The 21,931-nt window shown below is 43.6% G+C and overlaps 2 protein-coding genes across 4 annotated transcripts in view; one reads left to right on the top strand and one right to left on the bottom strand.

Annotated features, from left to right (window-relative positions):
• Window positions 1-2,622, top strand: part of LOC139391080 (kelch-like protein 3) — a 26,463-nt gene extending 23,841 nt beyond the window's left edge. Inside the window, exon 15 of the mRNA XM_071138588.1 lies at window positions 2,449-2,622. Within this exon, the coding sequence (XP_070994689.1) occupies window positions 2,449-2,453 (5 nt within the window). The 3' untranslated portion in view covers window positions 2,454-2,622. The remainder of the gene's footprint in view (window positions 1-2,448) is intronic.
• The window catches only part of LOC139391079 (protein FAM13B-like), a 63,078-nt gene continuing 43,750 nt past the window's right edge, over window positions 2,604-21,931 (bottom strand). For 2 of the 3 annotated variants that reach the window (XM_071138586.1, XM_071138585.1), the window contains 10 exons: window positions 21,848-21,899; window positions 21,674-21,773; window positions 21,169-21,234; window positions 18,165-18,375; window positions 17,844-17,985; window positions 14,555-14,636; window positions 13,073-13,284; window positions 12,431-12,927; window positions 7,880-7,981; window positions 2,604-6,202 (listed from right to left, as the gene is read on the bottom strand). In XM_071138586.1, the coding sequence (XP_070994687.1) occupies window positions 6,079-6,202; window positions 7,880-7,981; window positions 12,431-12,927; window positions 13,073-13,284; window positions 14,555-14,636; window positions 17,844-17,985; window positions 18,165-18,375; window positions 21,169-21,234; window positions 21,674-21,773; window positions 21,848-21,899 (1,588 nt within the window). In that variant the 3' untranslated portion in view covers window positions 2,604-6,078. Of the gene's footprint in view, window positions 6,203-7,879; window positions 7,982-12,430; window positions 12,928-13,072; window positions 13,285-13,971; window positions 14,125-14,554; window positions 14,637-17,843; window positions 17,986-18,164; window positions 18,376-21,168; window positions 21,235-21,673; window positions 21,774-21,847; window positions 21,900-21,931 lie in introns of all 3 variants that reach the window. The other variant, XM_071138583.1, reaches the window with a different exon arrangement.

The raw sequence follows: 21,931 nt of genomic DNA on the forward strand, positions 1-21,931 counted from the left end.
AAGGGGGGTCGTTAACACAGAGACAGACTAAGGAGCGTTTTTGAATGAAAAAAAAACAGAGTACTATTTATCCCACAGGTCTGAATAACAAGTATTAGTGAAAGGCATGACCACATAGGATCCTCTTTCTCCATCTATTGGACAGTTTTGAGAAGACAGGTGGACTAGTTGTTTTTTTTCTGAAGATTATTAAAAAATATATTTTTTATTTAACCTTACTTTGAGTTTTGAAATCTCTTTTTCAAGAGCGTCCTGGCCAAGATACCAAGTCATTACACAATTACAGACAGACAACATGAAAAACTACAAGTAATCTAGTAAAAACCATAGAATTCACAAGAGTATAACAAAATCATAAAACAGCAAATTAAAAACAGTGACAGGTCAGGGAATCAGTCTCAAAATCCTTCATCAATGATTTAAAAACACCAATCGAGACAAGTTCTTCCAGTTTAAAAGTATTTTGTAAGGTGTTCCAAGACGATGGCACAGAGTACATAAAAGCCCTTTTACCAAATTCAGTTCGGACATTTGGAACAGTTAGCAGGATAAAGTCCAGCGAATGAAGAGAGTGCCCACCACATTTCTGAACAATAAAAATGCCCAAATAAAATGGTAGTAAACCCAAAATGTCTTTGTAAATAAAAGTCTACCAGTGACTGAGCCTACGAGTGACTAGAGAAGGCCAGCCAACCCTGGTATATAAAGTGCAGTGGTGCGTAAGGGTTTTGCAGTTTAAAATAAATCTCAGTTCGCCATGGTTAAGAGTGTCAATTGATCTCAAACACTGAGCGGAAGCATTCATATATAAAATATCCCCATAGTCTAGTAAAGGCATAAATGTAGCTGATACTATCCTCCTTCTGGCTTCAAAAGAAAAACAGGCCTTATTCCTAAAATAAAATCGAAACTTCAGCTTAAATGTTTTTGTACGTTGTTGAATATGCAATTTAATAGAGAGGCTGTCATCAATTAAAATTCCAAGATATTTACAAGAGGTTACAGTCTCAATCTCATTGCCCTGACTGGTAGTAATAGGTGAAAGGTTCAAAGGGTTCATTAGATAGAGGTTACTAGACCAGGTCTTGGCTCTACACTTACACTCTTTGAATGTTTTCACATTTCACATTTCTTATAGAAAGATCTTCTTATCTTTCTTTTAGAAATATGGATCCCTAGGAGCAATAGAATTAGAGAGCATGTGCCTGTGCTTTGCTTGTCTTCTTTAAGGTCAATTTCCCCCTAGTTTCACCATAACCCTAACCCTAGTCCTAACCCACCATAACCGCAACCCTAACCCTGGTCCTAATCTTTTCATAACCTCAACCCTATCCTAACTGCAACCCTAACCCTTAGAATGGATTCATGTCCACATCCAGCTCAACCCTGACCTTAGCCATAATCTTAACCCAAACAAATTGTTGCACTTTGTAGTTTGAGAATCTATTGGCCGTCTAGGGCGACTCTCCAAATAAAGTGTGACTTCAGTTTTACCCAAGTGTTATTGATGGTTGTGAACACTAGAGGGCAGCAGTAACGCATAAAAAAGACAACCTGGCCATGCTCTCCCCTGGTAGTGTGTGATTGGCAATGACATTTTAAAATGTTTGTCTCAGGGATACATTGATCATTCACTACATTTGGTTAAAGATTCATTTGATAAAGCCTACAGATGGTCAGCTGATCAACATGTGCTATGGTAAGTCAGGGGCCCAGGGAGATGGATTTATGTGTATCTCTAGCCCTGTTTACACCTCCCTGGTGCTAAAATGGATCCTTTGTCATGATCTTGTCCACATTCTGATTGTGCCCACATTTCAAGAAATGTGTTTACGCATGGTATTAAAAAGTGTTTGTTTTCCATCCACTGTGTCTGCATGGTGACCAGATTCCCTGGTCCCTTCCTTTATGCTAATTATTTCACAGCTATTCAAAATAACATTGATTTATTGTAAGAAATGTATTGATGTAATCAGTCAATGGTGCCATCTGTCAATGGTTTTAGGTGGATAATGATGGTTTAAATGGTTTCTTTTCTGTCCAAATCTGTCTACACTTGTAAGATCTAATCACAATCAGATCACAATGTGTCTTTTGATTGTCTACTCCTACCTGAAAATGTGGGCAAGATCCAGACAAAGGACACATGTTAAAAGCAGGTATAAATGGGGCTTCTGGTGTAATATATCACAGATTAAGCTGGTTCCAACAGTGGCCTTGCATGCTGACCTCCATTCCCTGCAGACTCAATAGTTTTTCCTCTCATTTGGCCGGGTCATGGTCACCCTCTCCTCACAGACATCTCTGGCCTCCATAAAAACACATTTCAGCTCTTAATAGCCTTCACCTGACTCAATGGACTGTAAACCACCTAGTTGTTGCATGGATACGGAGCTTTATACGTCGCAGTACATTTTTCAATAAAGCTAATGTAACCTTTCCCCTCAGGTTGAACCCAAGACAACTTCAGCAAAAAGGCACGGAAATTAGAATCTTTATTTTTGTATGCATTTTAATGTACGTCATTTCTGATTTTACTTCATAATTTGTAAATAAAGGAAAACAAGTGTTCAAACATATACATACTGAACAAAAATAAAGATTTGACTCTGTTACACTCCATATAATCAGTCAATTGAAATAAATAAACTAGGCCCTAATCTATGGATTTCACATGACTGGGCAGGAGCTCAGCCGTGGGTGGGCCTATGCCCTGTCATGTGAAATCCATATGGTTTTCTACTGAGGAGCCAGGCCCAGCCAATCAGAATGAGTTTTTCCCCACAGACAGAAATACTCAGTTTCATCATCGGTCCGGTCTCGGATGATCCCGCAGGTGAAGAAGCCATATATGGAGGTCCTGGGCTGGTGTGTTTACACGTGGTCTGCGGTTGTGAGGCCTGTTGGACATACTGCCAAATTCTCTAAAACCACTGCAAGAAAGTCCACCAAAGCTGTTGCCAGAGAATTTAATGTTCACTTCTCTAACATAAACCATGTACGCTCCCTCAACTTGAGACATCTGTGGCATTGTGTTGTGTGACAACTGCACATTTTAGAGTGGCATTTTATTGTCCCCAGTATAAGATGCAGCTGTGTAATGATCATGCTGTTTAATCAGCTTCTTGATATGCCAAACCTGTCAGGTGGATGGATTATCTTGGCAAAAGGAACAAATGTACAACATGAGAGAAATAAGCTTTTTGTTCATATGGTACATTTCAGGGATCTTTAATTTCAGCTCTTGAAACCAACACTTTACATGTTGCGTTTACATTTTTTGTTCAGTAAAACACAGGTCCACAGATAGATGGGAGCCGGTTGCTGATTGGCTGGTCAGTTAATGCAACCTGCCACCGGCCCACAAAAACAAACATGCGTGGGATGGCATAGGACTATGAACAGGCTCTGCAGGCACAATGCAAAAATCATCTAGTTAAAAAAGCCCTTGAGAATTGGACATGGAAATAAATCGATCGACCAATTTCACTCGTTTCCTTTTTAAATAATATAAATCGGAAAGTTTGGTCCAAATGTGCCTCCATATTGATAATCTTGTTACATTTGGTTTAAGCAGTGCCCCAAACAACATTATGCTGACAACAAAAATTATAAAAATGCTGGTTTAGCAGAAAGAAAACTGAGTTGCAGTGGAAATCTCACAGCAGTTATAGTCAAGTGACAGTTTCATGGGTTGGTCTGCAAGGTAGAAAACAGTTAGTTCCATTAATAGATTAAACATTAATCAGCCGTATACTCAGAAAATGCACATACAGGGTTAACAAGGCCCCACATTCCATTGATACAGGCCTTAACGCTAATTTATTGCTTGATCTTCATGGCACAAAAATAGAAACAATACAAATCTTTGCCATGCAAGCCAACTACAGTCTAGCTTATACAAAACACTGAAGATTCCTATCCAATAGAGATTCTACACTGTATTAGTATTAGTGAAAGGTTACAAAAAAGATTATACTAAATAATGGTCATAAAAATCAAATAAAAACTCATGTTTGAACATCACAGAAAGTAAACGGGTCAAACGTGTTCAAAATAATACAAATCTGACGTCCATCCTTCCATATAAATTGTGCTTCTAAAACAAAGGAACAAATCTATGACCAAAACAAGGGCTGCATTCTCAGAATGCTGTGCAAATAACGTCTAGAACCTCTCCACTGTTCACCCGTACATACAGTATACCAAACCCTGTCAACTCAAAACAAAGGTTACAGGACTGTGAGAGACGAAGTGCGAGATGAAGGCCAAACTCCTGGTTCAGCGCAAACGTCCTTCAGGCAAGACTAGATTCCGTCATTCTGGGTGTGTTGGTCTGACATTATTCTACCTGCTGAAACAGATGCAGATCTTTAAAGTCAGTGCCACTGGGGATGTCTTCTCATTCCAAACCATTCCTGGACAACTAGCATACAGCGGTAATTCCCCACCCTGCCCTAAGGAGTGCGTAGGCATCTAGTCTACAACAGATCTTAAATGGTTTGTGTATTTTATCGCCAGGACTAGAACTAGTCATTTGAACAGACAAAGTTCCTGCTTGGTCTTGTCAAGTCCAGATAGCTTCTGAAGGATAGTGATGTGAGGCTGCCCCGGGGTTGACTGCTAGTTTAGATAGGGGTCAAAAGGTTGGGGTCGATAATATCTACGGAGTGGCAGACAGGAGGCATGACGCCAAAAGACCAGACACACCCCAGTGTCATTCCCAACATGCATCACTTTGACTCTGTTGTAGTTGCATGTGACCTTTCGAACAAAGCCCTTAGGAACTTTGGGATAAATAGGGACAGGGTCAAATTGTTGATGACAGGGGTCGAGGTGCTATTGGTTCTGCTTGGCCAGGGTAAAGCCTTCTCAGAGCTCTGTGGTCAGACAACTCCCCAGGACCTGACAATGACCTGGCTCTACATTGCCTGGCCAAAAACTGGCTCACTATGGGACATATCCCATACACTTCACCAACCAGTGTCATCCCGCCGTAACACAGCCATATGCTGTATTTAGCATAATACTGATGCAGTTTGAACAGCTTTAGATCAGAGACAACTCAATAAGACACCTCACAAAGATCCACTCTGCAATTGAAAGCCTTTAAGTAAAATAAATTGGGACATATTTATGTGCTAAAGTCAAGCCGTCCAGCCTTATTGCCAAAATGGAGACGGTTAAGGTAACAATGCTAAGTGATGAACCTAACTGGCTGTCCTGCCCACCTGGTGTGTCAAACTCCTTTCAGTGACGACTGAATATTAAAACAGAAAAACAGAAAGGATGAGCACAACCAGTCCCAACTGATAAAACAAGCTCAGTTTCCATAGTGGCAATTGTGTAATAATAGAACAATTGGAATAGCATAAGACTTAAAACTGGAAGTTTGTTTTCAAACTTGAGAGAATCTCTTCATTAAAGAAAAATGACATACTGTAACATACAAACATGTGTAAATATTTATGTACAAGAAAACATACATGAATTACTTTTTCCAAAAAGATCTCACTCAAGACGACACAAAAAAACATCCTAGTGTTGAATGATGACAGTGGAGTTGGTTAACTGAATCAATATCGGAAATAGAATGAGCAGTGTCCTTGCTCTGAGGGAGGGAGAGTTAATTTTGTGGCCAGGCGACTACAACACACTACACGCTCCTGTTAAATAGGATTTCTCAGTATGAGAAACTAACATACATGAAGTTAATGAAAAAAATTAAGTTTAAACAAACACTAAACTCTAAAGAGGAAGAGGGAATTCCTCTGAATGAAACAGGTAGAAAGAAATGTGTCGAGTCTTGACTGGTGGGATGAAGAGGTCTCTTCATCAGAGTCCTTAGAAAGGAGCCTACACTGAACATTAGCTGGGGATGGCAGAATCTGATGGGTGGTTTTGGGGAGACAGTAGTGAGACACGGTGGATGCTGTGCCGTCTCTCAGGGGTGCAGGTAGGAGGATGGTTGATAATGGAGGGGCCATGTAGGGGTGACATGTCAGCCCGTGGTGAGATGGGGGACCTTCAGTCAGGTGGATGGAGGGAAGCAGGGTGGCCTCCCTCCGTCTTCTCGCTCTAGATAGACTTCGAGGAATCCTGCTTGCTGATGAGCACCTCCAGCAGGCGCAGTTTGGCTTTGATCCGTTTATACTCTTTGTACTCGTCCATCATGGGTAGCCTGTCCTCCTTCTGGACGTTCCTGTCGAGGGAAAGGGAGAAGGCCTGAGACACCAGTTTGATACGTGCCGGTTGTCTAATGCGTCAGAAGGCTGAACAATCATAAACAAAGAAACTGTTGTAGTAAATAAGACAGGAGCACTGTCTGAGACAACTCAACTAGTCATCCCAAGCGCTTCATCTGTCACAGTGGGGGGTTGACGCAGGTACTAAAGCTTCAGCATCCCTGTACAGTGCATTCGTAAAGTATTCAGACCCCTTTACTTTTTCCTTATTCTAAAATAGTTTCAATTATTTTCCCTCATCAATTTACACACAATACCCCATAATGACAAAGCAAACAGGTTTTTAGAAATGTTTGCAAATGTATAAAAAAAACAACAGAAATATCACATTTACATAAGTATTCAGACCATTTACTCAGTACTCTGTTGAAGCACCTTTGGCAGTGATTACAGCCTCAAGTCTTCTTAGGTGTGAAGCTACAAGCTTGGCACACCTGTATTTGGTGAGTTTCTCCCATTCTTCTCTGCAGATCCTCTCAAGGTCTGTCACGTTGGATGGGGAGCGTCGCTGCACAGCTATTTTCAGGTCTCCAGAGATGTTCGATCCGGTTCAAGTCCGGGCTCTGGCTGGGCCACTCAAGAACATTCAGAGACTTGTCCCAAATCCACTCCTGTGTTGTCTTGGCTGTGTGCTTTGGGTTGTTGTCCTGTTGGAATGTGAACCTTCGCCCCCAGTATGAGGTCCTAAGCGCTCGGGAGCAGGTTTTCATCAAGGATCTCTCTGTACTTTGCTCTGTTCATCTTTCCCTCAATCCTGACTAGTCTCCCAGTCTCTACAGCTGAAAAATATCCCCACAGCATGAAGCTGCCACCACCATGCTTCACTTGTAGGAATGGTGCCAGGATTCCTCCAGACGTGACACTTGGCATTCAGGCCAAAGAGCTGATCTTGGTTTTATCAGACCAGAGAATCTTTTTTCTCATGGTCAGAGTCCTTTAGGTGCCATTTGGAAAACTGGAGCTCTGTCAGAGTGACCATCGAGTTCTTGGTCACCTCTCTGACCATCGAGTTCTTGGTCACCTCTCTGACCATCGAGTTCTTGGTCACCTCTCTGACCATCGAGTTCTTGGTCACCTCCCTGACCATCGAGTTCTTGGTCACCTCCCTGACCATCGAGTTCTTGGTCACCTCTCTGATCAAAGCCCTTCTTCCCTGATTGCTCAGTTATGCCGGGCGGCCAGCTCTAGGAAGAGTCTTGGTGGTTCCAAACTTCTTCCATTTAAGAATGATGGAGACCACTGTGTTCTTGGGGACCTTCAATGCTGCAGAATTTTTTTGTGCTTTGACAATCCTGTCTAGGAGCTCTACAATTCCTTCAACTTCATGGCTTGGTTTTTGCTCTGACATGCACGATCAACTGTGGGACCTTATATTATATAAATTATATTCATATAATTTACCACAATTTCGAGTCTCATAGAAAAGGATCTGAATACTTATGTAAATAAGGTAATTCTGTTTTAATACATTTGCAAACATTTAGAAAAACCTGTTTTCGCTTTGTCATTATGGGGTATCGTGTGTAGATTGATTTTAAAATGGATAAAAGTAAGGCTAACAAAATGTGGAACATGTCAAGGGGTCTAAATAATTTACGAATGCACTGTATGTAGGTGTGTGTGTGTGTACCGACCTGCCGTTCTGCTGGTAGAACTCATCCTCAAACTGGCGGATGGTGTTCCTTAGCTTCTTCTTTTCAGCCCGGGCCTTCCACAGCTGCTCCAGGAGCTCAGGCCTGTACAGGAGGGGTCATCATGACAATCTCAACCAGGGGTTTCATCACAGAATGAAATGCAGAACACAGTGTTCAGTGTTCAGTGTGTGTGTGTGTGTGTGTGTAGTAACAGTCAAAAAGTTTGGACACCTACTCATTCAAGGGTTTTTATTTTTATTTTCTACATTGTATAATAATAGTGAAGACATCAAAACTATGAAATAACACACATGGAATCATGTAGTAACCAAAAAAAAAAGTGAGATTATTTTTGAGATTATTCAAAGTAGCCAGCCACCCTTTTCCTTGATGACAGCTTTGCACACTCTTGGCATTCTCTCAACCAGCTTCATGAGGTAGTCACCTGGAATGCATTTCAATTAACAGGTGTGCCTAGTTAAAAGTAAATTTGTGGAATTTCTTTCTTTAATGCGTTTGAGCCAATCAGTTGTGTTGTGACAAGGTAGGGGTGGTATACAGAAGATGGCGCTATTTGGTAAAAGAACAAATCAAATAAACAAAAAGAAACGACAGTCCATCATTACTTTAAGACATGAAGATGAGTCAATCCGGAAAATGTCAAGAAATTTTAAAGTTTCTTCAAGTGCAGTCGCAAAAACCATCAAACGCTATGATAAAACTGGCTCTCATGAGGACCGCCACAGGAAAGGAAGACCCAGAGTTACCTCTGCTGCAGAGGATAAATTCATTAGCGTTAACTGCACCTCAGATTGCAGCCCAAATAAATGCTAACTACTACAGAACACCAATAAGAAGAAGAGATTTGATTGGGCCAAGAAACACGAGCAATGGACATTAGACCGGTGAAAATTTTGGTTCCAACCGCCGTGTCTTTATGAGACGCAGAGGAGATGAACAGATGATCTCTGCATGTGTGGTCCCACCATCAAGCATGGAGGAGGTGGTGTGATGGTGCTTTGCTGGGGACACTGATTTATTTAAAACTCAAGGCACACTTAACCAGCATGGCTACCACAGTATTCTGCAGTGAAACACCATCCCATCTGGTTTGCGCTTAGTGGTACTATCATTTGTTTTTCAACAGGACAATGACCCAAAACAGACCCCCAGGCTGTGTAAGGGCTATTTGACCAAGAAGGAGAGTGATGGAGTGCTACATCAGATGACCTGGCGTCCACAATCCACAGACCTCAACCCAGTTGAGATGGTTTGGGATGAGTTGGACAGCAGAGTGAAGGAAAAGCAGGGAACTCGTTCAAGACTGTTGGAAAAGCATTCCTCATGAAGCTGGTTGAGAGAATGCCAAAAGTGTGCAAAGCTGTCAAGGCAAGACGGGGCTACTTTGAAAAATACATTTTAAAATGTTTTAGATTTAACACTTTTTTGGTTACTACATGATTCTATATGTGTCATTTCATAGTTTTGATGTAATGTAAAAATAGTAAAAATAAAGAAAAACCCCTGAATGAGTAGGTGTGTCAAAACTTTTGACTGGTACTGTATAGATATCTACAGTGCCTTGCGAAAGTATTCGGCCCCCTTGAACTTTGCGACCTTTTGCCACATTTCAGGCTTCAAACATAAAGATATAAAACTGTATTTTTTTGTGAAGAATCAACAACAAGTGGGACACAATCATGAAGTGGAACGACATTTATTGGATATTTAAAACTTTTTTAACAAATCAAAAACTGAAAAATTGGGCGTGCAAAATTATTCATCCCCCTTAAGTTAATACTTTGTAGCGCCACCTTTTGCTGCGATTACAGCTGTAAGTCGCTTGGGGTATGTCTCTATCAGTTTTGCACATCGAGAGACTGACATTTTTTCCCATTCCTCCTTGCAAAACAGCTCGAGCTCAGTGAGGTTGGATGGAGAGCATTTGTGAACAGCAGTTTTCAGTTCTTTCCACAGATTCTCGATTGGATTCAGGTCTGGACTTTGACTTGGCCATTCTAACACCTGGAAATGTTTATTTTTGAACCATTCCATTGTAGATTTTGCTTTATGTTTTGGATCATTGTCTTGTTGGAAGACAAATCTCTGTCCCAGTCTCAGGTCTTTTGCAGACTCCACCAGGTTTTCTTACAGAATGGTCCTGTATTTGGCTCCATCCATCTTCCCATCAATTTTAACCATCTTCCCTGTCCCTGCTGAAGAAAAGCAGGCCCAAACCATGATGCTGCCACCACCATGTTTGACAGTGGGGATGGTGTGTTCATGGTGATGAGCTGTGTTGCTTTTACGCCAAACATAACGTCTTGCATTGTTGCCAAAAAGTTCAATTTTGGTTTCATCTGACCAGAGCACCTTCTTCCACATGTTTGGTGTGTCTCCCAGGTGGCTTGTGGCAAACTTTAAACGACACTTTTTATGGATATCTTTAAGAAATGGCTTTCTTCTTGCCACTCTTCCATAAAGGCCAGATTTGTGCAATATACGACTGATTGTTGTCCTATGGACAGAGTCTCCCACCTCAGCTGTAGATCTCTGCAGTTCATCCAGAGTGATCATGGGCCTCTTGGCTGCATCTCTGATCAGTCTTCTCCTTGTATGAGCTGAAAGTTTAGACGGACGGCCAGGTCTTGGTAGATTTGCAGTGGTCTGATACTCCTTCCATTTCAATATTATCGCTTGCACAGTGCTCCTTGGGATGTTTAAAGCTTGGGAAATCTTTTTGTATCCAAATCCGGCTTTAAACTTCTTCACAGCAGTATCTCGGACCTGCCTGGTGTGTTCCTTGTTCTTCATGATGCTCTCTGCGCTTTTAACGGACCTCTGAGACTATCCCAGTGCAGGTGCATTTATACGGAGACTTGATTACACACAGGTGGATTGTATTTATCATCATTAGTCATTTAGGTCAACATTGGATCATTCAGAGATCCTCACTGAACTTCTGGAGAGAGTTTGCTGCACTGAAAGGGGCTGAATAATTTTGCACGCCCAATTTTTCAGTTTTTGATTTGTTAAAAAAGTTTGAAATATCCAATAAATGTCGTTCCACTTCATGATTGTGTCCCACTTGTTGTTGATTCTTCACAAAAAAATACAGTTTTATATCTTTATGTTTGAAGCCTGAAATGTGGCAAAAGGTCGCAAAGTTCAAGGGGGCCGAATACTTTCGCAAGGCACTGTATCTATATGTAGTCGACCGATTAATCGGCAGGGCCGATTTCAAGTTTTCATAATCAGTAATCTGCATTTTTGGACACGGATTATGGACGATTATATTGCACTCCACGAGGAAACTGCGTGGCAGGCTGACCAGCTGTTACGCGAGTGCAGCAAGGAGCCAAGGTAAGTTGCTAGTTAACATTAAACTTATTTTATAAAAAAACAATCAAATCTTAACATAATCACTAGTTAACTACACATGGTCGATGATATTACTAGTTTATCTAGCTTGTCCTGCGTTGCATATAATCAATGCGGTGCCTGTTAATTTATCATCGAATCGCAGCCTACTTCGCCAAACGGGTGATGATTTAACAAGCGCATTCGCAAAGAAAGCACTGTTGTTGCACCAAAGTGTACCTAACCATAAACATCAATGCCTTAAAATCAATACACAAGTGTATTTTTAAAAATCAATACAAAAGTATATTTTTTTAAATCTGCATATTTAGTCAATATTGCCTGCTAACATGAATTTCTTTTAACTAGGGAAATTGTGTCACTTCTCTTGCGTTCAGTGCAAGCAGAGTCAGGGTATATGCAGCAGTTTGGGCTGCCTGGCTCGTTGCGAACTGTGTGAAGACCATTTCTTCCTAACAAAGATCGTAATTCATTTGCCAGAATTTTACATAATTATGAAATAACATTGAAGGTTGTGCAATGTAACAGCAATATTTAGACTTAGGGATGCCACCCGTTAGATAAAATACGGAACAGTTCAGTATTTCACTGAAAGAATAACCGTTTTGTTTTAGAAATGATAGTTCCCAGATTTGACCATATTAATGACCCACGGCTCATATTTCTGTGTTTATTATAATTAAGTCTATAATTAAGACTAAATTGCTTCTATTTATGTATGGGTTAAATGCCTTGTTCAGGGGCAGAACAAATGATTTTTACCTTGTCAGCTCGGTGATTCGATCCAGCAACCTTTCGGTTACTGGCCCAACGCCCTAACCACTAGGCTACCCTGCCGCTCGGGGCTATGTGCTCCCTCACGCTCCTAGATAGATTTACTGCCTTATCCAGTTTACACTCCTCAGACCAGCTCCTCTAATAGCCATCAACCCTGTTCCAGGTGCTTTAAATACACGTCATATGACAGCCAGAGCTAGAGCCCATTTAACCTCCACGGCCGACGTTTTCGGAATTGGATGTGCAGTTTTGTGTGTAGTAAACTACATGGCATTACACTGGTGACTGTGCCAGATTATTGAGGAATGAGGAGGCTGTTGTGAATGGAGTGTAGTGGCATGCAGATGTGATGTGTGTGTGTGTGTGTGTGCGTGTGTGCGCGCGTGTGCTCACATTGACGAGGCGTTGGCGCTGGACAGGCGCAGGTCCAGGGCCAGTTTCCCGGAGGTTTCCTCCATCTTGGGCATGAGCAGGCTGTCTCTGTGTCTCTGGGAGCTGGTCTGGGGCTGGAACACTGGGTCTAGAGCCATGATCACCTCTGACCCCAAGCTCTGGAGCTCCACACTGCTCTTTTCCTCCTCCTTGGATGTGGCCTCCTCTTCCTCCACTTCACCCTCCTCCTCCTCCTTGATCTCGTCACAGAAGTGGGCAGTCTCTCCCTCGATGATGGGCTGTAGGGTGTGGTTGCGTCGCTTGCTGGAGGGGGAAGCGATGATGGGGGTGATGCTGGCGCGGGTGAGCATCTGCTTGACCAGACGGTAGCGGTCGTACAGCGGTTTGACCACCAGCCTTTCCTCTCTGGTCACAGGTCGACCATGGAGTCCCTCGTAGTGCAGGAGGTTCTTCTGTAGGACCGTCTTCTCACACGACAGCTGCTCCTTGGTCATTTTCTACAGGGAAATAACCATTTTTTTTTTACATTCATTCCATAAATTGTCTGCTATGGCTTTCCAGCTATCACAGGGACCATTACGTTTTAGGACAGAACTCTGTTCACTATCTGGTTGTAGATAGTGTATTTTGCCCCCGTCTCACCTTGGTGTCCTCTGGCCAGCCGTCGTCCTCTCTCTTTCCTTTGACGCGGCGCTGGATGAGGTTCAGGGTCTCCTCTCTGGTGGGTTGGTGGCCCTTGGCCTCTCCACCAACATCGTGGCCTGCCTGGTCCAGGGTGGAACCAAAGCTCTTGGGCAAGGTGTTGCTGCGTGGCCGCGTCTGAGGGGTCAGCTCAGCCTCCTTGTGTTTGGCATCTGAGTGGGAGAGAGAGGTAAAGAGAAGAAACGTGAGGGTGACTGAGGAACAGAGGGGTTAATTAACATTAGTAACAGTGGACATACAGGAGCTTGATGGGCTGTTATTGCAGCTACCATGAGTCCTCCTGTCTGTCAACCAGTGACAGAGAAAGGGGATAGCCCTGACAATCAACCATATGTCCACAGACACAAACACACCAGACTAGCCACTGCTAAAGATCTGTCTAAAGCCACAGGAGCATACGGCTGAATGAGCAGCAAATCAAATAAACCAGTCAGTCTGCACTAAATTAATTTTACAATGTTCCAAAAGGCATGTTCTCAAGGACCATATCCATTCAAAATAATAACTGTTGGAATCCAGCTTCCACACTCTGGCTAGAGACTCCCACCCTGTTCGCCGCAGAATTTACACCCAAATTACTCCACTACATGACATACTGACAAACCCCAGACTGGGGGATGTGCTTCTGTGTTACCAGTGGATTTTGTCACTTTTGTTTATTTCACTTGCTATTGCAATTGCGTTGCAATTTAAACATGTTTCCCATGCCAATAAAGCCCTTTGAATTTAATTGAGAGGGAGAGCGAGCAAGAGAGAGAGCTATGAGAAGAGAGAAAGAACAGAGAGTCTACCTTCAGTTGGAAGTATTGGTTTCTACTTACTGCTGTTAATGTACTTACATAGGTAGGGTGTCTGTTTAGAGGCAGTGAGGGGACGTGCAAGTGTAAAATGGGGTGTGTTCGGGGCGGAGGAGGAGGAGGTTTGGTGGCGTCTGTATGACTGAAGCACCGCCTGGTGCCTCAGGGACCCTTTGAGAAAGAGATGCTGTCTTCCTGCAGTTGGGGGACGTCCGGTTTTAGAATTTTAAAGAAGAGAGAGACACTTATTCGGCTTTGCATCTCCCGATTGGGGGGGGGGGGGGGGGGGGGGGGGGGTGTGTGTTCAAATGGAATTGATATAGATGGATGAGGGGGGACTTTCACAATGGACCAACACAGTGAGGGAAGGCCATTATGTTAGAGCCACAGTTGGTGTGTACTGTAATACCCATGCATTGATGAGACTGACCCAGCTCCGCCACCACTGGACTGGGCAGTCAGGCAGGCGGGTCAGGGCAGGACCAGGTTGCCCAGGGGAGGGACAGGATGGCACACAAAAGTTTACCCGCCAAGCTGAGCCCAACCCAACCAACCCCACCCCTGCCATGGAACCAAGCACCCTCCCACTTCCCCCAACAACCATGCAGACAGAGACTGCTCTTACCTTTTAACTGTTTGCGGATTTTGGTGAGGTCGGTCATCCACTTGAGAACCTTTGGGTTAGCTGCACTATCACCATGGGACGGCTGTGGGGAGAAGAGTGAATACTGATGAATGGCATCCTGCCAGCTGATTGCATACTGTGCATTTATTCGAAGCATGAACTTGTTCCTCATATTGCAATACACACACACACACACACACACTAGCATTTCCACTCTCTCAAACTGTTCCTCATATCACAGTATATACAGTGCATTCGGAAAGAATTCAGCCCAGTTGACTTTTTCCACATTTTGTTACGTTAGCCTTTTTCTAAAATGGATAAAATTGTTTCCCCTCAATCTACACCCCATAATGACAAAGTGAAAACAGGTTTTCATAATTTGTTGCACATAAATAAAACAATTTAAAACAAACACTTTATTTACATATAGTACCTGTCAAAAATGTGGACACACCTACTCATTCAAGGGTTTCTTTATTTTTTACTATTTTCTACATGAACACTATGAAATAACACATGGAATCACGTAGTAACCAAAAAAGTGATTATTCAAAGTAGCCACCCTTTGCCTTGACAGATTTGCACATTCTTGGCATTCTCTCAACCAGCTTCACCTGGAATGCTATTTCAACAGCCTTGATGGAGTTCCCAGATAGGCTGAGCAATAGGCTGCTTTTCATTCACTCTGCGGTCCAACTCATCCCAAACCATCTCAAATTGGGTTGAGATTAGGTCATTGTGTAGGCCAGGTCATCTGATGCAGCACGCCATCACTCTCCTTATTGGTCAAATGGCCCTTACACAGCCTGGAGGTGTGTTAGCAAACCAGATGGGATATTGCTGCAGAATGCTGTGGTAGCCACGCTGGCTAAGTGTGCCTTGAATTCGAAATAAAATCAGAGTATCACCAGCAAAGCACCCCCACACCACCTCCATGCTTCACAGTGGGAACACCACATGCGTAGATCATCCGTTCACCTACTCTGCGTCTCAAAAAAACATTGCGGTTGGAACCAAAAATCCCCCGGTCTAATGTCCATTGCTCATGTTTCTTGGCAAAAGCAAGGCTCTTCTTATTTTCAGTGTCCTTCAGTAGTAGACCGTGGAAATCTGTGTAGGCCTTTATTGTAAATAAGAATATGTTCTTAACTGACTTACCATGTTAAATAAATGTTAAATAAAAAGTAGTGGTTTCTTTTCAGCAATTCAACCATGAAGGCCTGATTTACATAGTCTCCTCTGAACAGTTAATGTTGAGATGTGTCTGTTGCTTGAACTCTGAAGCATTTATTTGGGCTGCAATTTCTGAGGCTGGTAACTAATGAACGTATCCTCTGCAGCAGAGGTAACTCTGGGCCATCAACTGGGTTGAGGCCGGTGGATTGTGGACGCCAGGTCATCTGATGTAGCACTCCACCACTCTCCTTCTTGGTCAAATAGCCCTTACACAGCCTGGAGGTGTGTTTTGGGTAATTTTCCTGTTGAAAAACAAATGACAGTACCACTAAGCACAAACCAGATGGGATGGTGTATCGCTGCAGAGTGCTGTGGTAGCCATGCTGGTTAAGTGTCCCTTGAATTCTAAATAAATCAGTGTCCCCAGCAAAGCACCATCACACCACCACGTCCATGCTTCATGGTGGGATCACACATGCAGAGATCATCCGTTCATTTACTCTGTGTCTCAAAGACACGGCGGTTGGAACCAACATTTCCACCGGTCTAATGTCCATTGCTCGTGTTTCTTAGCCCAATCAAGTCTCTCCTTATTATTGGTGTTCTGTAGTAGTTAGCATTTATTTGGGCGCTTGATGGTTTTTGCAACTGCACTTGAAGAAACTTCAAGTTCTTGAAATTTTCCGGATTGACTGACCACACACTGTCGTTTCTCTTTGTTTATTTGAGCTGTTCTTGCATTCCAAGTGACTAACTTATGAAGCTGGTTGAGAGAATGCCAAGAGCATGAAAAGTTGTCATCAGGGCAAATGGTGGCTACTTTAAGGAATCAAATATAGAAAATATTTGAATTTGTTTAACACTTTTTTGGTTACTACATGATTCCATAGGTGTTATTTCATAGTTTTGATGTCTTCACTATTATTCTGTGGAAAAGGCACACCTGTCTATTTAAGGTCCCACAGTTGACAATGTATGTCAGAGCAAAAACCAAGCCATGAGGTCGAAGGAACTGTCCGTAGAGCTCCGAGACAGGATTGTGTCAAGACTCAGATCTGCGGAAGGGTACCAACACATTTCTGCAGCATTGAAGGTCCCCAAGAACACAGTTGCCTCTATTATTCTTAAATTGAAGCAGTTTGGATCCACCAAGACTCTTCCTAGAGCTGGCTGCCCGGCCAAACTGAGCAATTGGGGAGAAGGGCCTTGGTCAGGGAGGTGACCAAGAACCTGATGGTCACTCTGAAAGAGCACCAGAGTTCATCTGTGGAGTGGAAGAACCTTCCAGAAGGACAACCATCTTTGCAGCACTCCACCAAGCAGGCCTTTATGGTAGAGTGGCCAGATGGAAAAAGCACATGACAGCCCACTTGGAGTTTGCCAAAAGGCACTTAAACCTGGCACCCTCTTTACGGTAAAGCATGGTTTTGGCAGCGTCATGCTGTGGGGATGCTTTTCAGCAGCAGGTACTGGGCGGCTAGTCAGGATTGAGGGAAAGATGAACAGAGCAAAGTACAGAAAGATCCTTGATGAAAACCTGCTTCAGTGTGCTCAGGACCTCAGGCTGGGGTGAAGGTTCACCTTCCACAAGGACAATTACTGTAAGCACACAGCCAAGACAATGCAGGAGTGGCTTCGTGACAAGTCTATGCATGTCCTTGAGTGGCCCAGCCAGAGTCCGGACGTGAACCCAATCGAACAGCTCAGGAGAGACCTGAAAATAGCTGTGCAGTGACACTCCCCATCCAACCTGACAGAGCTTGAGAGGATTTGCAGAAGAGAATGGGAGAAACTCCCCAAATGATGGTGTGCCAAGCTTGTAGCGTCATACCCAAGAAGACTTGAGGCTGTAATCACTGCTAAAGGTGCTTCAACAAAGTACTGAGTAAAGGGTCTGAATACTTATGTAAATGTGATATTTCTGTTTTTTATTATTAATACATTTGCAAAAATTTCTAAAAACATGTTTTTTCTTTATCATTATGGAGTATTGTGTGTAAATTGACGAGGGATAAAAACAATTTAATCAATTTTATAATAAGGCTGTAACGTAACAAAATGTGGAAAAAGTCAAGTGGTCTGAATACTTTCCGAATGCACTGTATCTAACCTTGTAGTTCCTCTCTTTCTCAAACTGTTCCTCAAATTGTTTGATCTTCTTCTTGAGGTTCTGCAGCTTTTTGGTGAGCTGGTGGGGGACCGAGTCGTTCCTCACAGCACTCTCTTTGGAAGTGAAGGAGGCACGGTGAGGCCTAGATGAGACAAGTGAGTGAGTGTGAGAGGCGGTGACCATGCACCTGAAGCCTCAATGCAAAATCCTGGCTTACAAACACGGTTTATAAGATCGAATAACTAAACAGGAAAACATCAAAGTCGCCCATCATGTCTATAGAAATAACCATTCCTGATGAGTGAGCCAGTGTGTTCTCACCTCCCCAGGGCCTGGTGGGCTTTAGTGGGCAAGGTTGCGTCGGGGTGCTGCAGGAAGCGTTGGCTGTGGCCAAAGTCCAGGAAGCGACGGGCTATGAGGGGATGGGAGTCCTCCTCGTGGGACAGGGGCACCATGCGCCCGGCCAGGGGGGACAGCTGGGCCTCACCAGAGTCACTCTCATCCTGCCATGACTTGAAGGCTGGCACGGGGTCTGGGTGGGACAAAAAGAAATGCACAGATGAGTCTCAGTGTGTAACAAGGGTCATCTACAGCACTGCAGTTCAAGGACCTAATGAGACAGGACACCAACACATTGGTGTCCTAGTCTCCTCCTGTACAATGGATTAAAGTGAACTAAAATCAATCACTGCCATTTTTGTTGAGTGCTCAAACTCCTTTCTGCCTCTAATATGTCCTTTGTGTTTTAGCACCCCTCCTTTCCTTTGGTTGCTGAAGGGCTAAGAGTCACCTGAACTATTGATAAAGTATATTTTGGAGCCTATTCCTTTCTGGTGGAGCTGTGGCACTAAAGACATGTGTAGTTGTCTAGGATGTGTGGGCACGTCTGTGCCGAAGCGTGCAGATGAATCCAGTGACAGTCAACGAGAATCATCATGGGCTGCAGAGTAACTCTGCTGTCCTCAGAACTTATAAATGATTAGCCGAGGCTACTATGTGTTGAAACTAGGTTGCACAACGCTAGAATAATATGAAAATAGGCCTAGGCCAACTACACATGGTTCTTTCCTCAGCTTTCTTTAGACCTCTCATTAGATTTTTCCATCTTGGTATTGTTTGCTCAATTTCACACTTTGTGGCCTGAAATAAATACTGAACAAAAATATCAACGCAACATGCAACAATTTCTAAGCTTTTACTGAGTTACAGTTCATAAGGAAATCAGTCAACTGAAAAATTCATTAGGCCCTAATCAATGGATTTCACATGAGAATACAGATATGATATCCGTTGGTCACAGATACCTTAAAAAAAGGAAGGGGCGTGGATCAGAAAACCAGTCAGTATCTGGTGTGACCAACATTTGCCTCATGCAGCGCGACACATCTCCTTTGCATAAAGTTGATCAGGCTGTTGATTGTAGCCTGTGAAATGTTGTCCCACTTCTCTTCGATGGCTGTGCGAAGTTGCTGGATCTTGGCAGGAACTGGAACAAGCTGTTGTACACAGCGATCCGGAGCATCCCAAACTTGCTCAATGGGTGACATGTCTGGTGAGTATGTAGGCCATGGAAAACTGGGAAATGTTCAGCTTCCAGGAATTGTGCACAGATCCTTGCGATATGGGGCTGTGCATTATCATGCTAAAACATAAGGTGATGGCAGCGAATGAAATGCACGACAATGGGCCTCAGGTTCACGTGATGGTATCTTTGTGCATTCAAGTTGCCATTTATAAAATGCAATTGTGTCCATTGTCCGTAGCTTATGCCTGCCCATACCACAACCCTACCGCCACCATGTGGCACTCTGTTCACAACAGCAAACTGCTCGCCCACACAACGCTATACACGTGGTCTGCAGTCGTGAGGCTGGTTGGACATCCTGCCAAATTCTCGAAAACAAGGTTGGATGCAGTTTACGGTAGAGAAATGAAAATTCCATTCTCTGTAAACAGCTCTGGTGGACATTCCTAAAATCAGCATGCCAATCGCACACTCCCTCAAATTTTAACATCTGTGGCATTGTGTTTTGTGACAAAACTGCATATTTTAGAGTGGCCTTTTATGGTTCCCAGCACAAAGTGCACCTGTGTAACAATCATGCTGTGGCCTTCATCATTCTTAAATGGAAGAAGCTTGGAATCACCAAGACTCTTCCTAGAGCTGGCCGCCTGGCCAAACTGAGCAATCGGGGGAGTGAGGTGACCAAGAACCCGACAGAGCTCCAGAGTTCCTCTGTGGAGATGGGAGAACCTTCCAGAAGGACAACCAACTCTGCAGCACTCCACCAAATCAGCCACTCCTGATGGAAGCCACTCCTGATGGAAGCCACTCCTGAGTAAAAGGCACATGACAGCCCGCTTTGAGGACTCTGACCATGAAAAACAAGATTCTCGGGTCTGATGAAACCAAGATTGAACTCTTTGGCCTAAATGCCAAGTGTCAAATCTGGAGGAAACCTGGCACCATCCCTATGGTGAAGCATTTTGGTGGCAGCATCATGCTGTGGGGATGATTTTCAGAGGCAGAGACTGAGAGACTAGTACAGAGAGAGATCCTTGATGAAAACATGCTCCCGAGCGCTCAGGACCTCAGACTGGGGCGAAGTTTCACCTTCCAACAGGACAACAACCCTAAGCACATAGCCAAGACAACGCAGGAGTGGCTTTGGGACAAGTCTATGTATGTCCTTGAGTGGCCCAGCCAGAGCCTGGACTTGAACCTGTTCGAACATCTCTGGAGACCTGAAAATAGCTGTGCAGCAACACTCCTCATCCAACCTGATCAAGCTTGAGAGGATCTGCAGAGAAGAATGGGAGAAACTGCCCAAATACAGGTGTGCCAAGCTTGTAGCTTCATACCCAAGAAGACTCGAGGCTGTAATCACTGCCAAAGGTGCATCAACAAAGTACTGAGTGAAGGGTCTGAATACTTGTGGTATTTCAGTTTTTAGCAACAAAAAAACCCAACCTGTTTTTGCTGTGTCATTATGGGGTATTGTGTGTAGATTGAGGTAAAAAAAAAACTATAATACATTTTAGAGTCGTAACAAAAAGTGGAAAAAGTAAAGGGGTCTGCAGTTGACTCTTCTTTATGACTCTTAGATACTGACGAGTAACCATTAGGAGAGGTGTGAGAATGAACTTGCTGAGTGAGCCCTAAGCTGGTCGCCCAGAAGAGACAAGAGAGAGCGAGAGAGGTGAAGGACAAAGAACTCTGGATTAGGCTCACTGATAGGGACCCAGTCCAACAAGGTCTGGATTAGTAAAAAGAAGGATGATGAGGGAGGAAGTATGGATGGATGGATGGAGAGCTCCTACTTACCATGACCTCTCCCCTGCAGGTGCATACATGTGAAGTCTATGAGGGGGAGATGGTTTGGGGATGGTGCTAAGGGAGGAGGGAGAGAGAGATGGCAGAGAACACCGCGTGAGCTGACGTTTCAGGCAACCAGCTTGAGCAAGCATTCTAAGGTGCTTTCATACCTAGCTAGCACAGTACATAATTAATCATTTGCATCCATGTTTACTTGGATATGCATTTTGGTTGGTCTCCACTGACTTTTTATTTAACTAGGCAAGTCAGTTAAGAACAAATTCTTATTTTCAATGACGGCCTAGGAACAGTGTGTTAACTGCCTTGTTCAGGGGCAGAACGATAGATTTTTACCATGTCAGCTCGGGGATTCGTTCTAGCAACCTTTCGGTTACTAGCCCAATGCTCTAATTACTAGGCTACCTGCCTCCCCCACTTCACTCCATCACTATCCTAACTGTCCCTTAGGAAACATTGTGTATTAAACACACAACAACCATGGTGAGAAAGTTACCTTCCCACTGGCTGTGGTGGAAGATGCGATGGAGGTGGTGGGAGCTGGGGCAGCTGGCATCTGTGTTGGCATTCTGGTCACACTCACACACATCAGAGACCTGGATAAAGAGACAGGGTTAAACAGCGTACAGTACACCCTAGTCGTGAAGAAGGCATTGACATAGACACTTACACAGGCGATGAGATCAGCCTGGTCCATCTTCTCACAGGCTTGGTTTTCTTGCCTACAACAAGAGAGAGCGAGAGAGAGACACAT

This window comes from Oncorhynchus clarkii, chromosome 31, assembly GCF_045791955.1.
Source record: "Oncorhynchus clarkii lewisi isolate Uvic-CL-2024 chromosome 31, UVic_Ocla_1.0, whole genome shotgun sequence".
Taxonomy (NCBI): domain Eukaryota; kingdom Metazoa; phylum Chordata; class Actinopteri; order Salmoniformes; family Salmonidae; genus Oncorhynchus; species Oncorhynchus clarkii.